Source organism: Dysidea avara, chromosome 3, assembly GCF_963678975.1.
Source record: "Dysidea avara chromosome 3, odDysAvar1.4, whole genome shotgun sequence".
NCBI classification, from domain to species: Eukaryota; Metazoa; Porifera; class Demospongiae; order Dictyoceratida; family Dysideidae; genus Dysidea; species Dysidea avara.
The window spans coordinates 17,443,742-17,457,920 of NC_089274.1; the positions used below are offsets into that span (position 1 = coordinate 17,443,742).

Sequence of the window (14,179 nt, forward strand, 5' to 3'; positions counted from 1 at the left end):
TGCTACTACAAAAGCTGGATCATTCACGCACAATAGGTTCCTTATTTGCAATATGAATGGTTCAATGAGGTGACTACTTGGATGCTACATCAGCATAAATTTGTATCCCAGCAATACCTAAATGAATTTGTTGCGATTAGAGGAATCACCAGTTGCTCCATGGAGGTACCAGACTCAATGACACATCAAGATCATCAAAACATTCTCTACCACACTCACTCATGTCTTTGGGCTCTGGATAAGTCCAGATCAAGTGAATGATTGAACCAAGCATTGTACAGGTTGAGTCATTGGTTTTAGTCCTCTAAGAAAGCATACCTTTCGCTGAATATAAATTCTCAGTCAAACCTCCACCAAGGAGTGTTAAGAACAGAAAGTCTGAATACAACATGCACATGCAGTATTAAACGTTATCAATCAATTAAGTGTGTTTATCAGCTGAAAATGCATAGTTAACTAGAAAGTTCTTCTACATGCTGCTTCCTAGCAAAGTTAAGGAATACCTGTTTACAATGAAAAATAAAGACATATATTATCATGCTCATTTATAACTTACTTGCTCCAATGTAGTTTGGCTTACACTGTAGTCTATTATTAACAGCCTGTCTTTGTTTTCTTCCAGTTTACGGAAAACTTGAGACCATGATAAATTGTCTCCACTAAGTTGATATGAAATTGCACCCTGTAGAATAAAGCACAGATATTATATAGGAGAGGCTGGGACTTCTAGGTTCATGGAAACTATATCCCAACCAAAACTGCCAAGCTGTGAAAAAAAGATATGGCCTTCCAAAAATAGTAGATGTGATATCAAAAGGAATGGCCACAATGATTTTGCACACAAAGTAATTGATACTATAACATCATTGCAGCCATTTCTTGGTTGTCACCTTTGACATCACATCTTTTCCATACTAGCCTATTTTTGAAAGGCCATGCCCTTTCTTACAGCATGCAATGTACCTGGTGTTCTTCAATAAGCACTGCATGTTCAAATGTGCTATTAATGAAGTCATGGAAGCTTGCAGTGGCATTTATGAATGGTGATGTTACGACATTTGAGGCTGCTATTCCACTGCTAAGTGGCACATCTTGTTGAGTAATATCAATTTTAACTTGCAGAGTGTATCCTTTACCAAATCTGAGTAGAGAATAATACTACTAGCGCACCTAGTACTTGTTTTACTCACTTTGTTTTGAGATGCTGTATTCCACCGAGACACTTGAATTCTCCGTTTACCATGATAGCTAGTCTGGTACACAAAGCCTCACACTCTTCCATACTACAGTAGGACAACATACAATCAGGATAACTACCTTTAGACTGTTTATCACTGACCTGTGGGAAGTGAGTACAATAGACTTGCCAGCCTTAATGACTGTAATAAGAGCATCCCATAAATGACGTCTGGTAGCTGGGTCCATACCAGTAGTAGGTTCATCCTATTAAAGTATTATTACATCTTGGAGCTGTCAGTAAGCTTACAAAGCAATACATGCATGCACTATAGTTTAGTAATACTCACCAACAGTACAATTGATGGACTACCAACAAGGGAAACAGCTGTGCTAAGTTTACGTTTATTTCCACCACTAAAGTGTTAAATTAGACTAAGAGTTTTTAAATATGCATGATGCATGCCTGTAGTTTCCACAAGTGTTCTTTGCATGCTGTGATAAGTCTAGACGCTTGATTTCTTTATTTACAGCATCCTCAATTTCTGCCTCAGGTATTCCCCTCAGTCGAGCATACAACCACAACAACTCATATCCTGTCATATCATCTATCAGAGCATCAAACTACACAACAAATAAGATAACACACACACACACAACACACACACAAACACTGGATAGTAATACCTGTGGACAGTATCCAATGTGTTGTTGGACCTGTGTAGTACATGTAGTATATGTAGTATATGAAGTGTACGGTAGTGATGTGGAGATGTGTACCTTTCTGATGTCACTAACTATGTCATATCCAGTGATGATAGCTGTACCACTGGATGGTCTGATGTCTCCTGTTAACATTTTAAAAGTGGTTGTCTTACCAGCACCTACCCAAATTAGATGACTCTCAATTATAAACAAGGTAATACACTGACCATTCACTCCTAACAACCCGAAACATTCTCCTTTAGGAATACCAAGACTAAGTCCATTGACAGCATACTTTATTGTTCCTCCGTACCACGTTTTATACTCCTGCGATACCTTGCATTAATAATTGTAGGAAAAGCATGCACAAACCTTTTTAAGGTTTTTAATTTGAATAAGATCATCATTAAGATCTGCAGCATCAATCCTAACCTTTTCTTGGGCCACATCAGAATCCTGTCAGGGTGGATTCAATGGAGAGCACAGTAACCACACACCCACACGTGTAAGCACACATGTACACACACACGCATAACCTCATCAGGATGAACTGTTGCTGCCTCAATTTTTCTCCTTACAAAACAAGATGCCAGTTTGTGTATGAAGAAACCTTGTTCCAATAACAATGTGAGCACAAAGAACACAACTCCCTCCAATGCCATTACAATGATGTTAGCACCAATTGCAGGATAAGAGACTTCCAAAATGTTATCAGTAAATTCTAATCCTCTTTCAGCACAAACTCTACCACAAGGAATAAAGGTATACATGTACTTAGTATTCGGGATGACAAGGTTTCTGCATTATTTAGAGACCCGAGGACAATTACCCATGAACTTAATTACAAAGGTTGCAGGCCGAGGTAGTTAATTGTGGGCAGTTAAGCCCACATCATCTGAGGGGCTCTTAACAGTGTAGAAATGAATGTCGATCCATTTTTAGTGATTTAGAAAATGTTCCTAGGTGTTAAGAAAGAGTGAGAAAAAATGACTAACTGCGCATGCTAGCATTGGAATTTATTCTTAAGTCAAGTTGATTGTGTCAGTGCCACTGTACCAGTGTGACATTCATAACATTACCTGAGAATAGTGCCAGTATTGAGTAGTTACTAAGCTGGGCTAGAATGATGCTTGTCTTGTCCAGAAAGTAAGCTATTAATAGACAAACTGTGGGTGCATGGTGGCATCAAGAATTATCCTTCGAGTTTATTGTGTCACTACCACCGTGCCGGACATTGGTGTATTGAATGCCTAGACTATCTGAACGTTAATGATGCAGAAAGTAAGCTAACCCTAAGGACATTTTGTTTTTGGCTTTGCTAATTTTTCGTTTGATGAATGTAGTAAACAACCACCGGCAAGACCACAGGTTACTGACTTACAATACATTATCTTTACAAGCATCCTTGATGACATAATTGGTATGAATCTGAGCGAGTCCATGTGAAAACCTAAATAATACATTGTTGGTTGAGATAAGTTCATCATTGTGTAACAACTTACGCATAACTTGGCATTAGTATAAATATATTACTAGCAATTTCTTCATCGTCATCATCCAGCACAAACACAATAATAAGACAAAACTGTAATGTTAACAAATATACAGTGGAAAAAGTTGACCTAATGCTGTAAACTCACCAAGGCTGAGAAGTAGGACAGTAGAATTGTGAGGGCAAATGCAATGAGAGAATTGGAGAACAAAAATGAAAAGGCATAAACAAATGGAATGATGGACCAGCAGAAAAACAACTGCAACACAAAGAATTGACTCATAAACACAAATTGATAAAACTCACAAACAACAAGAAAACTGCTCCAATGTTCTCCCTGTATGACTCAATTGGAAAAGCAGCAAACAATATCACAGATACAACAACAGGTATGGAACAATTAATGAGATCCCAGAGATATGCAGATGTCCAGAAACTGGTGACATGTACTCCACTGACAAACTGAATGTGTTTAGCCTGTGGTGGTGGTAGTAGTACCTTATTATGTGTATATGTAGTACAATACCTTTGAAGCCTTCTCAGCCACAGGATAAAGAATGAAACTAGCTGCCAGGAAGGACAATCCAAAGATGACCGTACTGGCTAGTGAAAAGCCAAGGAAAGTATCCGCTGCTGCACTTACCTGTGAATATATGATCAAATTTATTAAATACAAGTAGAAGGAAAACTTAGCCTGATCAGGGATCATTACAGCTAGGGCTCTGCAATATACCTATATTTAGTCATACTGAGGTACCAACAGAGCCACAATACTATATAGCAAGGCCTAATACCAAACTGTGGTACCGAAATATTGAATATATCATAGTGGTTAATACTAAAATACAAGGAAGTAGATGTTGTGGCATCAAAATAAACATGTGTTTACAGAATGGGTAGCTAAGTGCAAAATGATTTTTTGCCTTGCCACTTACTACATACCAATCCAATTCAACACTTGTTGCACAGTATCCATTCAAGAGCAAGGTATTATTTTAGAAATGTACTGAATAAAGGTTTTTGGCAATATTGCAGAGCCCTAATCATAGCAATAAAAATAGAAAACAAGGGAAGTTGCCTACACCTGCAGATCCCATAACTGAATTAGGGATTAAGTGTCCACTACTACATCTGCAGGTGTAGGCGACCTTCTTATCTTTGGCTGTGATAATCCCTAATCAGACTGAAAAATTTTCTACTTGTTTGTTTACTTTTTCTATAACATAATTATGACTAATGAACCCGCACATACTGTATCAAAAGGAAGAATGACGCCAGGCATGCCATTAAATCAATTACATGTCTGAATGCACACCCCAACTATCAATTATTAGTTAGTACTGAAAAGCACTGCCATTATGCTTCATTTTAAGCTATGTTCAGCCCATTACACAGTGTTACGACGACCTCTGCAATCAGTCCAGTCAAAAATTTGGATGATTCCATCACACTGCGCTACCACAAATTGACAGCTTTTGATGTCAGCTAAGATAAATCAGGGACACAAAGGAGGACACAGATAAGTTCAAGAAACATGTATTGGACGTACTGCGATATGCCTAAAGGCACCAGTTCGGCTGAAGTGACATCTGACAGCAAAAAAATCAGGCCTGTAGCCTTAGCAGTTGAGTTACGCTTGTCTGAAGGCAGGCAGGCAGGCAAGGCAGGGCAGGGCAGGGCAGGGCAGGGAAGGCAGCTGAAAATTCTGCAAAATAAATTTTTATAGCAACTTATCAGAAGCATTTTTGGCTGCTTTGTAGTAGACACTTTTGGGCTTGCCAATACTGCCAAGGTACCATGAAGGTATTGCGAGGCTGGTTTCAGGGTGATATTTTTGGTCAGAAAAGGTCAAACCTTAATGATCCCTAATATACAATACCATTGCACAGTCTGATGAATACATACTTCGCCTGCAGCAGTCCGAGGTAATGGATGATTGTTAACAGTGATGGTATAGCCAGTCTCTATAGCTCCACTCTCCTCTAGTATGTGACGTAAGTAGATAGTGTGGAAAGCATTCAGAGCTGCAGCAGGCATGTGGAATGGCTGGAGAATATGTAATAGGTTACACCAAGAGTTATTATAAGTATACATATAATCACCTGATTGTTGTAATAGATGGTTGCTCCTGTAATCTCCGTCAGTGGTGCATACTGTCGACCAACTAGGTAACCATTAGTAGCTGTTGTATTAGTTGTATTAGTTGTATTAGTGGTATTCGAGTAATCAGAAACTTGTCTTACAGCACCATCCACTCTGAAGTCACCACTGATATTTGCAGCATGTTCAATAACTCCTTGATCAACCAATACTTCATAAGCATCAGATAAACTAATATTATTACAATTAGGATATTTAACAGTGGAGTCCATTCTATATGCCCAAATCAGATGATTTAGAAATAAGCAAGAAATAATTCCTTCTCTAGATCTATTGTTATTGCAGTTTTCAAACTGACTAAAGTTGGATATAATAGACTGTCTAAAACTACTATCAGTGAACAATGGGTTGGATTCCACAATGGGAGTAAAGCCAAGCATCAGACATGCAAGATCTTTAGTATCCAATTCATCGTCAGTGCTGTTAATGGTCCTAACATAATTTGTTCCACAATGGGAGACTGCATTTTCACGTTTGCTGATGACAAAACCTGCCATGTATCTTCTGAAGAAATCACTAGTGTCAAATCTTTTGTCTGCAAGTCTCATAAGTTCCTCATCCACAAAATAGCTCATGTATTCCAATGGCTGAGAGTTATTGGCCATAACAGGTAGTGGCTCAGTAACAGAGATACTGGGTGGGTAAGGGCAAAAATTATCTGCTGAAAAGTAGTCATTATTTCTAGTGTTTGGGAAGCTGCAACTAGCAAGATGTGATTGATACGTGTTACGACAACTAAAACATAACACAGGGATCATTTAATACAGCTAATACAACAGTTACTTACTCCATACAACTGTGACATCTGGAATAGGCAAAATTACTATCATTTGCACAACTAGCACGTAAATATTCCTGCATAAATTAATAGCAAAATGATTAGCTAGAAATCATGCACAATGCACACACAAAGATTTAGGTAGATAGTAGACTAATGTATGCGTCTTTTACATATACTACTACTACTACTAATTCAATAGTTCTTTAGGAGGTACTCCGAAATCTTAGTTTATTTGAATAATCTATTTAAAAAAGATAAGATTTTTTTTGACAAACAACAGTTTTTGTAAAATCCACAAAATTATTTCCTCAAAAACTAGTAATTAGGCACAAAACATGCACTAAATCTTTCATGCATCTTCAAAAATACTTTGCAGAAATTTTGCTTCTTAAGCACTTCCAAGCCACAAAGAACTTTGAAATCATCTGAATAAGCACATAAGAAAAAAAAAAACAACTACATGATACAACAGTGACATACAGTAGTGTTCTGTGATGCACAGTAGGTATCCAAGATCTGGTAACTTTCAGCTTTGCAGCAATCTGTTATATTAGTGATGGTCCTGTCTCTAGTAGAATTGACTATAGACTGAATACCATCCAAAAGATTTTCTAGTTTGGTAGCTCCAATTGCCAGTTTATATTCATCTATCGTAGTAGAATTCTAGTAGAACTACATGAATAAAACATGAAGAGAATTTGACTAATCAGTGTACCTTAAATATGGGACTGCCACTGCCAAACTCAGCAAAAAATGTTATAATGTTATCATCCAGTAAAGCAGATTTACTCATGCTTAGTTGTCGTTGTTCATCTTCTGAGGTCACTTCAGGTACTGTCTCAACAAGTACTAGTCCAAGAATAACAAATAAGATGGGTAGGAAAACTTGCGTTATGATGGCTCGCCAGTTTCTTAAGGAATGAAGAAACCGTTTCACAAAGAGGCCATAAAATTGTTGTATCCACAGAACAAAACCAGTGTTGAATTCTGTATGGAAATACAACACATGTGCAATACAAAGGCAGGCATGTAGTAGTGGTGTGTGTGTGTGTGCGCGCGCGCGCGCGCGTGTGTGTGTGTGTGCGTGCGTGTGTGTGTGTAGGGTTATGTGTTTTTAACACCTTGTTGGTCAGCACATCTTCATAGTGATCACTAGCTATTAGCCAACTAATGCTGATGATGATTTTGAGGTTGATTACCTCAGACAACTGTCTGATGGTATCACTGGGCATGCACTAACCTGGTATCTATGTGGAGGTTGCACTTAGAACAGACACAGATTGGTGGACTTGTCACAATGTCAGTGGCACATGTTGCTGCTGGAATTTCAGTGGGTCATTGGTTCCATGTGTGCACTGTGTATGTGTGTGTGTGTTCGTGTCTTACCGATAGTTTTAGTGACATTATCAACTAATGGAGTGGTCTCTACTACACCAACTCTGTTATGAGAACTACTACTAGTGAGGGCAGTCTCATCAACGCCACTGTCACCAACTTTCATAAAAACTTCCTCCATTGTTGTAACAGAGATTCCAAAACCAGTTATACCAAGTTGTTCCTTTTGATCTAACAAAAAAAAAATTAGTCTACAGCGTGGGTGGTATGGCTGTTTGTACCTTCAAGTATATCAAATAGTATATGAAATTTTGAGGCCATTGTACTTGGTAGAATAAATGACAATTCTGCTCCAACATCACTGGACTAGAATAGAGCAGTATGGTACACTGAATCATGTGTTAATGAGAATTACCAGCTTTCCTCCTGGAATAATGGATGTTACATGGTTGATAATAGCAGATGAGTTACACTGTCTGTCTTTTGTGATAACCATATGATAACCCACTCCATACCTGTTGTGTTGTTGCAGTAATTACCACATTGAGAGCTAACATTTAGTATATGTTGACTAACCTGCTCTTCAAAAACAGAGAAGATCCACTACATCTCAACTGTCCTTCAGCCATAATGGCAATACGATCACCCAATAGATCAGCTTCATCCCTATAAGGCCACCCCAAATAAATTCTGTTTCCTGTCCTGGGCTCAGGCAGGCATATTTGCATGCGGGTAGGTGGTCCATTTCCACTATTCCGTTATAAGATTGGCAGCTTTTTTCAAGCCACTATTTGCTTGGCACAACCATAAAAAGCTGTATAAAAGCATGCTTAATGCTTGCGCCTTCGTTTTTAAGTTGCAAAACACAAACATGAATTTGTGCTGGCTTGATAGTACACTGACATGCCAGCTAACTGAATAATTGTTTTTACTGAGCCTCTGTGTAGCATGCAAGAATATTTGGAAAATAATGAAAGAATACGGAATAATGGGGAATATTTAGAGCTGGAAACAGAGAAGTGGCCTAATCATTATAATCCACACAAAACAGCTAAGCTGTGAAAAAACAGGGTACAGCCTTAAAATACGCGAGTGAAAAATTTGTGAAATTTCCAAGAAATGGCTACAATTATGTAAATACATACCAGTTGTTTTTGTGTGAATTTCATTTATTTTTTGTACTTTGCAAGGCCCCAAAACCAGCCAATAGCTGGCGTTGGGGTTTGTTTTTTATCTACAGACACAATGATGATTATTGAAGGCAGAAATTGTAATTGTATAGCACATTTTATTCAACCATTTGTTATTATTACTAGTACATTACTAGGACTGGATCACATACAACCAAGTACATACACCAATGTGACAACCTACCCATTGGGCATGTATAAACAGTGCCATAGCTAGCACTCAGAACAGTGAGTGTGCCGGTGGAAATGATATGTGTGCATACACAGGTAAGGGAGTTTAACTGGCATCAGAAAATCACAATACTAAAATGCAACTTACATTAAAAAACAAATAAGCTAGGGTAAGTAGAATTTGAGGAAAACAGGAATGGGACAGAAACGACCCACGGAAAATGCCTGATAATAGGTCATCATGCAATTTACAGGTTGGATAGGTTGGATTTTACAGCACAATGTGTCTTTGCAGCATTGTTTGGAATCATTTCACTAAAACAATCGAAACACTCTGATAGAGCAGTCACATGCATTACAGGAATATTTTGTTAACCATCCCACCGGGAATTCACATTGATGGCCTGTGACTATAGCTGTCATACAGTGCCTCCTGCAATGATGGTCGCTAATCTTCTCTTTTTGCACAATCAGCATGGGTGTGTTATATAGAATTACACATACGTTTAAGTCATCAGCATGAACAGGTGTAATCATTATATGTTTGTGCCTTCATTCACAGGCGAATCTATCCCCACTTAGTTCATGTCTCTAGGCCTTGCAGTTTTCGAGAACATTAATTATTTATTTATTTATTATTAATTTTATGACATAATTTTAACCACATTTCTTATTATTCTTGGCACTTGGTTGTATAATTAATTTAAAAATGAAGTAGGGATCCAAGCAATAAAAAGTAATGAGACAAGAGATGAAACAGCATAGCTCTGTGGGACATTGGCATGTTATAACAATTATTTTGTTCAATGCCAAAGTAGGGATTTCCCATAGAGCTATGCTGTAATACCATCATTCATCTCTTGTTTCACTACTTTTATTGCTTGGATCCCTACTTCATTTTTAAATTAATAATTTTGTTATAGCATACAGCTATACACATGTGACTGTTCTATTAGGATGATTAGAATCTCGAGTCAGCCTCTCACCACTAAGAGGCACATGGTCACTGTTTCATATTTTTACTGTGATAACAGTATGTAAATACAGCTAGACCAATAAGGGGATGTGGTCATTGTGTTAGAGTAAATAGATTGCTAAGAAGTGTGGTCTCCGTGCTTGATCATTATTAATCAACCAAGATCACTAATGAGCATGGTCTCAAACATATCATGAAGTTACAGGTATCTACCAGGTGTCCAGTACCTCTTACAGTATCATAATAATTTTGTGGTGTCTAAATATGCTGCTCAAGGAAAGTATTGATATGAAAAATTAATGTCTTGATATGCATGAAGAAGACAACCAGCCTGATTGAAGATAAAAACACAAGGCACAGTGGGAACACATTTGTCAGAACCCCAAAAAGCACACGACATGCCACTGGTGAGTATATTATTGTGGCATAAAATAGTGGCCGTGCACGTTTGGCCTCCAGCCTTGCAAGACAGACAGGCAGGCAGGCAGGCAGGCAGGCAGGCAGGCAGGCAGGCAGGCAGGCAGGCAGGCAGGCAGGCAGGCAGGCAGGCAGGCAGGCAGGCAGGCAGGCAGGCAGGCAGGCAGGCAGGCAGGCAGACAAAAATTCGAGTTTCGGTGCTTTTTTAAAAAATTTCTATATACAGCCTCCTGTAAGTGTTTTCTCACTGTTTGATGTTAGATGGATTAATATTATTCCATAAAGGTGATTTTCATTGAGTAAGATGTCTCTAGGATATGTTTTAAGGTGGTATTTTAGGTGGCGCATGTCACTATAGGGGTGATCCCTACTTAAAATAGTACTACCGTACTGTTTGAATACTAGGACCGGGTCACATACAACAGGATGACTTAACAGCAGTGCAAAGGCATATACAGTGTGTTATACTCAATAGTAAAAGCTTTTAATTTCATAGATCAATCAATGGAGAATCTAGATTGTTCTATGTGTGAAGGCCTCAAAAATGTGCAGTGTATTTTAACAAATAGTCAAACAAAGTCGGCAGTACAATACTATTGTAACTTCTGTCTTCCATCTGTAGATAATAAGAAATTGGGTAAAAGCAAGTCCTTGACCCAGTTGATGACTGGCTACACAAAATGGCTGCAATGATATTAATGTTGATAGATTTTAATGATGGCTTCAGTGATAGAACAGTATTACAAAATTTCTAAATTGGCAAGCAGTCATATTCCCAGTTGTTACATGTTTATGGTACTTGTAGTTTTGCATATATTAGACATACTTTCATTGCATTATTCTCAGTACTTGGTTGTATAATTATATTGTTGTAATAGACTGCACATGTTTGAGGGTTTCTAACATAACACACATAGAATTTCTTTGACACACAATACACTATCATGTGTCCTGATATACAACTACTTTTTTGGTAAACATATGACATTACTTTTAAGCACTAGAACTTCATTGATAAGGTAAAAATACAGTGAGGTTTTTCCATATGCAGTTTATGGCAAAAGTTTGATCTTTCTTCACATGAATACATGTCCATAATATTTATCAGATTTCATAGCAAATTTAGCACCTTTACATGTCCTTTATCTGTACCACATTTCATGGCAATTAAGTTTATTAGCATTAATAACAATTTTTATAAAGTGTCACAATTTTTGTAAAGTATGCAAAAAAAGGAATTGGATCTCATAAACACCTTAAGCAGAAAAAAGGTCATCAAACTCTTTCCTATATCTTGAGAAAGGTGGAGTGAATTAGATCAAATTCGGCTTTCTTGGCAAGCAGCTATAATGGAAAAGGTGGAACTAAGCATGCATGAACTTCCTTATTCTGTTTTGTGAATGCTATCCCACTAAGGATCTGTGAGAAGGCTTAAAGCCTGTGATACAGGGAGTCTGAAACATTTAACTAAAACGTGAAGAATGCAGAAAAAATCCCACACTCAGCTTCCTGTCAATCTACCCATGGTGTAGAATCTTGGCCCCATAATACACCACCATATGTCTTGACACATGTTAGTCAGTTATCTTACATGAAGTGAGTAGTTAACAAGATGGTTCTTCCTTGTTTGTGTTTGGTTAGTAAATCCCATGTGGCTCTCCTGGCATATGGGTCCATACCAGATGTTGGCTCATCCAAAATGACAAACTGAGAATTAGCCACTAATGCTATCCCAACACTACAGGTATATACATGGCATAACAGTAACACAAGATGGAGACACCACACGTACATGGGCACACACACACATGGGCGCACGCACGCACGCACATACACACAGACAGACAAAAACAAAGCAAAGCCTTCAGCTGCCGTGTTAGCATGGTCATGTCTACCCAGTGAACCAGCACTGGGACACCTGTGCACTACTCAGATGCTAGGAAAATCCCTCCTGGGGCAGGGCTAGTAACCCACAGGAGGTTGTACCATGTCCACAGGTGAAGGTGTGGGCACCCAAAGTCCCACCTGGACCTTCACCCACTGTGTGAGACATGGACAGTTGGTATTTGCTTACCCAGTCAATGCCAGGTACCTATTGATGTTACAGCTGGGTGGGCTGCTTCCCCAGTTGACACCAAGCCACCAGGTCCCCATTTAAACAGCTGGGTATACTGGAGCAATGTGAGTAAAGTTTCTTGCTCAAGGAAACAACAATGGTGTAACCGAGCATCAAACCGGAAACCTTTTGATTACCAGGCTGATGCTCTAGCCACTTGGCTATGTTGCCTCACACATATGCACACGCACGCACACACGCACGCACGCACACACACTATACATATACACACATGCATGCACTATTACCTCAACTTCCTCTTCTGTCCTCCTGAAAGTACAGCAGATCTCTGAGTAGCCTTATCCACTAACTGAAGATCTGCAATCATGGAATCCACTTCTTGTCTGACTTGTTGGCCAGACATTCCCTGTGAAATAAGTTATGTCATAGCAAGAGTAAAACATCATAGTTGTTGAAATGAATCTGAGGCAAAGAGGAGGGTGACAAGTGCCATAACTGCTGTATGGTAGATATGTATATTGTCTGGGCAATAGCTCCAGTAAATTATTTGTAGTATGGCTACACCAAATGCAATTCATTAATATACTCTTATTGTAACTTGGAATGATTGCTTGTAATGTTATATAAGGTTTACTCCTATTCTAGTGATATGATTCCTACTAGACTTGTATAACTCAGTAACAAAGTCATTGTAAATGTCAGTGTACTTTACCTTCAGTCTAGCAAAGAAGTTGAGATGTTCCCTCACTGTTAGTCTATCATAGAGTACATTGTGTTGTGGACACAGTCCAAGACTCTCTCTGACTTTATCAATGTCAGTAAGGATGCTGTATCCATTGATGATGGCATCACCACTGGTGGGAGGGTACAGTCCCACTAGCATGGACATTGTTGTGGTCTTTCCAGCTCCATTATGACCCAACAATACAGTGATCTGATCTTGGTACATGTTCAGATACAAATCATTCACAGCAACTTTAGCTCCACTGATAACCTACATATACAGATATGTATGAACACTGAAATCATTAATTTTAGAAATAAAGTAAAGATTCAGCAATAAAAGTAGTGAAACACAAGAGATATGGATGATTATATGTGACTGGATTTTAGAAAACCACCCGTATGGGTGCATTGTTAAATCATAGAAAAACATATTTTAAGCATTGTTACTCATCAGCCTTGGCAGCTATGCACATGGATTTTCAACAAAGATGGAGAAATTCACAACCTTTAAGAGCATTTGGTGGCTAAGGTAATCCTTGTAGAGCCTCCCACCATTTTAGATATGGTTTTTTAACAGTGTTGCTATATCATGAGTCCTAAAAAAGGGGTGGTGGGTAGGGGGTGGTGGGGTAGGCAAGAGGTAGACTACAAAATGGATGAGGATGGTAACTGAAGGCACCAGACCACAAAACAGCCTATCAGAGGCAGGTAATAGACTGAAATCTCACAAAACAGACATACATCACACATTCAGCACCCTGCTTGACTGTCCTGAGTGCTTGAACCCTCTACAGCAATTCCCTGGTGTTCACAGGTCTGTACAGACATCTGGGGGTGGTTTTACATGCTGCCAGAAAACAATCTAGCAAAAGCAGATACAATAAGTTGAAGGCAAGTTTGATGTGGAAATTGTTGACTGATAATGCAACAATTTCATGCTGGTGTTATCTCAGTTTTGGCTCTTATTATCATT

At 38.6% G+C, this 14,179-nt stretch overlaps 1 protein-coding gene across 1 annotated transcript in view; it reads right to left on the reverse strand.

Annotated features, from left to right (window-relative positions):
• Positions 1-331: 331 nt before the first annotated feature.
• LOC136249835 (phospholipid-transporting ATPase ABCA3-like) overlaps positions 332-14,179 on the reverse strand; it is a 37,830-nt gene continuing 23,982 nt past the window's right edge. Inside the window, exons 15-43 of the mRNA XM_066041961.1 lie at positions 13,193-13,474; positions 12,768-12,886; positions 11,995-12,141; positions 8,226-8,315; positions 8,065-8,164; positions 7,931-8,015; positions 7,701-7,880; positions 7,030-7,301; positions 6,795-6,977; positions 6,321-6,388; positions 5,476-6,268; positions 5,279-5,419; positions 3,900-4,016; positions 3,680-3,850; positions 3,522-3,632; positions 3,384-3,466; positions 3,263-3,331; positions 2,418-2,625; positions 2,254-2,337; positions 2,109-2,208; positions 1,957-2,060; positions 1,864-1,893; positions 1,643-1,800; positions 1,527-1,593; positions 1,340-1,443; positions 1,191-1,283; positions 964-1,141; positions 557-682; positions 332-503 (exon numbers count right to left, since the gene is read on the reverse strand). Coding sequence (XP_065898033.1) covers positions 453-503; positions 557-682; positions 964-1,141; positions 1,191-1,283; positions 1,340-1,443; positions 1,527-1,593; positions 1,643-1,800; positions 1,864-1,893; positions 1,957-2,060; positions 2,109-2,208; positions 2,254-2,337; positions 2,418-2,625; positions 3,263-3,331; positions 3,384-3,466; positions 3,522-3,632; positions 3,680-3,850; positions 3,900-4,016; positions 5,279-5,419; positions 5,476-6,268; positions 6,321-6,388; positions 6,795-6,977; positions 7,030-7,301; positions 7,701-7,880; positions 7,931-8,015; positions 8,065-8,164; positions 8,226-8,315; positions 11,995-12,141; positions 12,768-12,886; positions 13,193-13,474 — 4,314 coding nt within the window. The 3' untranslated portion in view covers positions 332-452. The remainder of the gene's footprint in view (positions 504-556; positions 683-963; positions 1,142-1,190; positions 1,284-1,339; positions 1,444-1,526; positions 1,594-1,642; positions 1,801-1,863; positions 1,894-1,956; positions 2,061-2,108; positions 2,209-2,253; positions 2,338-2,417; positions 2,626-3,262; positions 3,332-3,383; positions 3,467-3,521; positions 3,633-3,679; positions 3,851-3,899; positions 4,017-5,278; positions 5,420-5,475; positions 6,269-6,320; positions 6,389-6,794; positions 6,978-7,029; positions 7,302-7,700; positions 7,881-7,930; positions 8,016-8,064; positions 8,165-8,225; positions 8,316-11,994; positions 12,142-12,767; positions 12,887-13,192; positions 13,475-14,179) is intronic.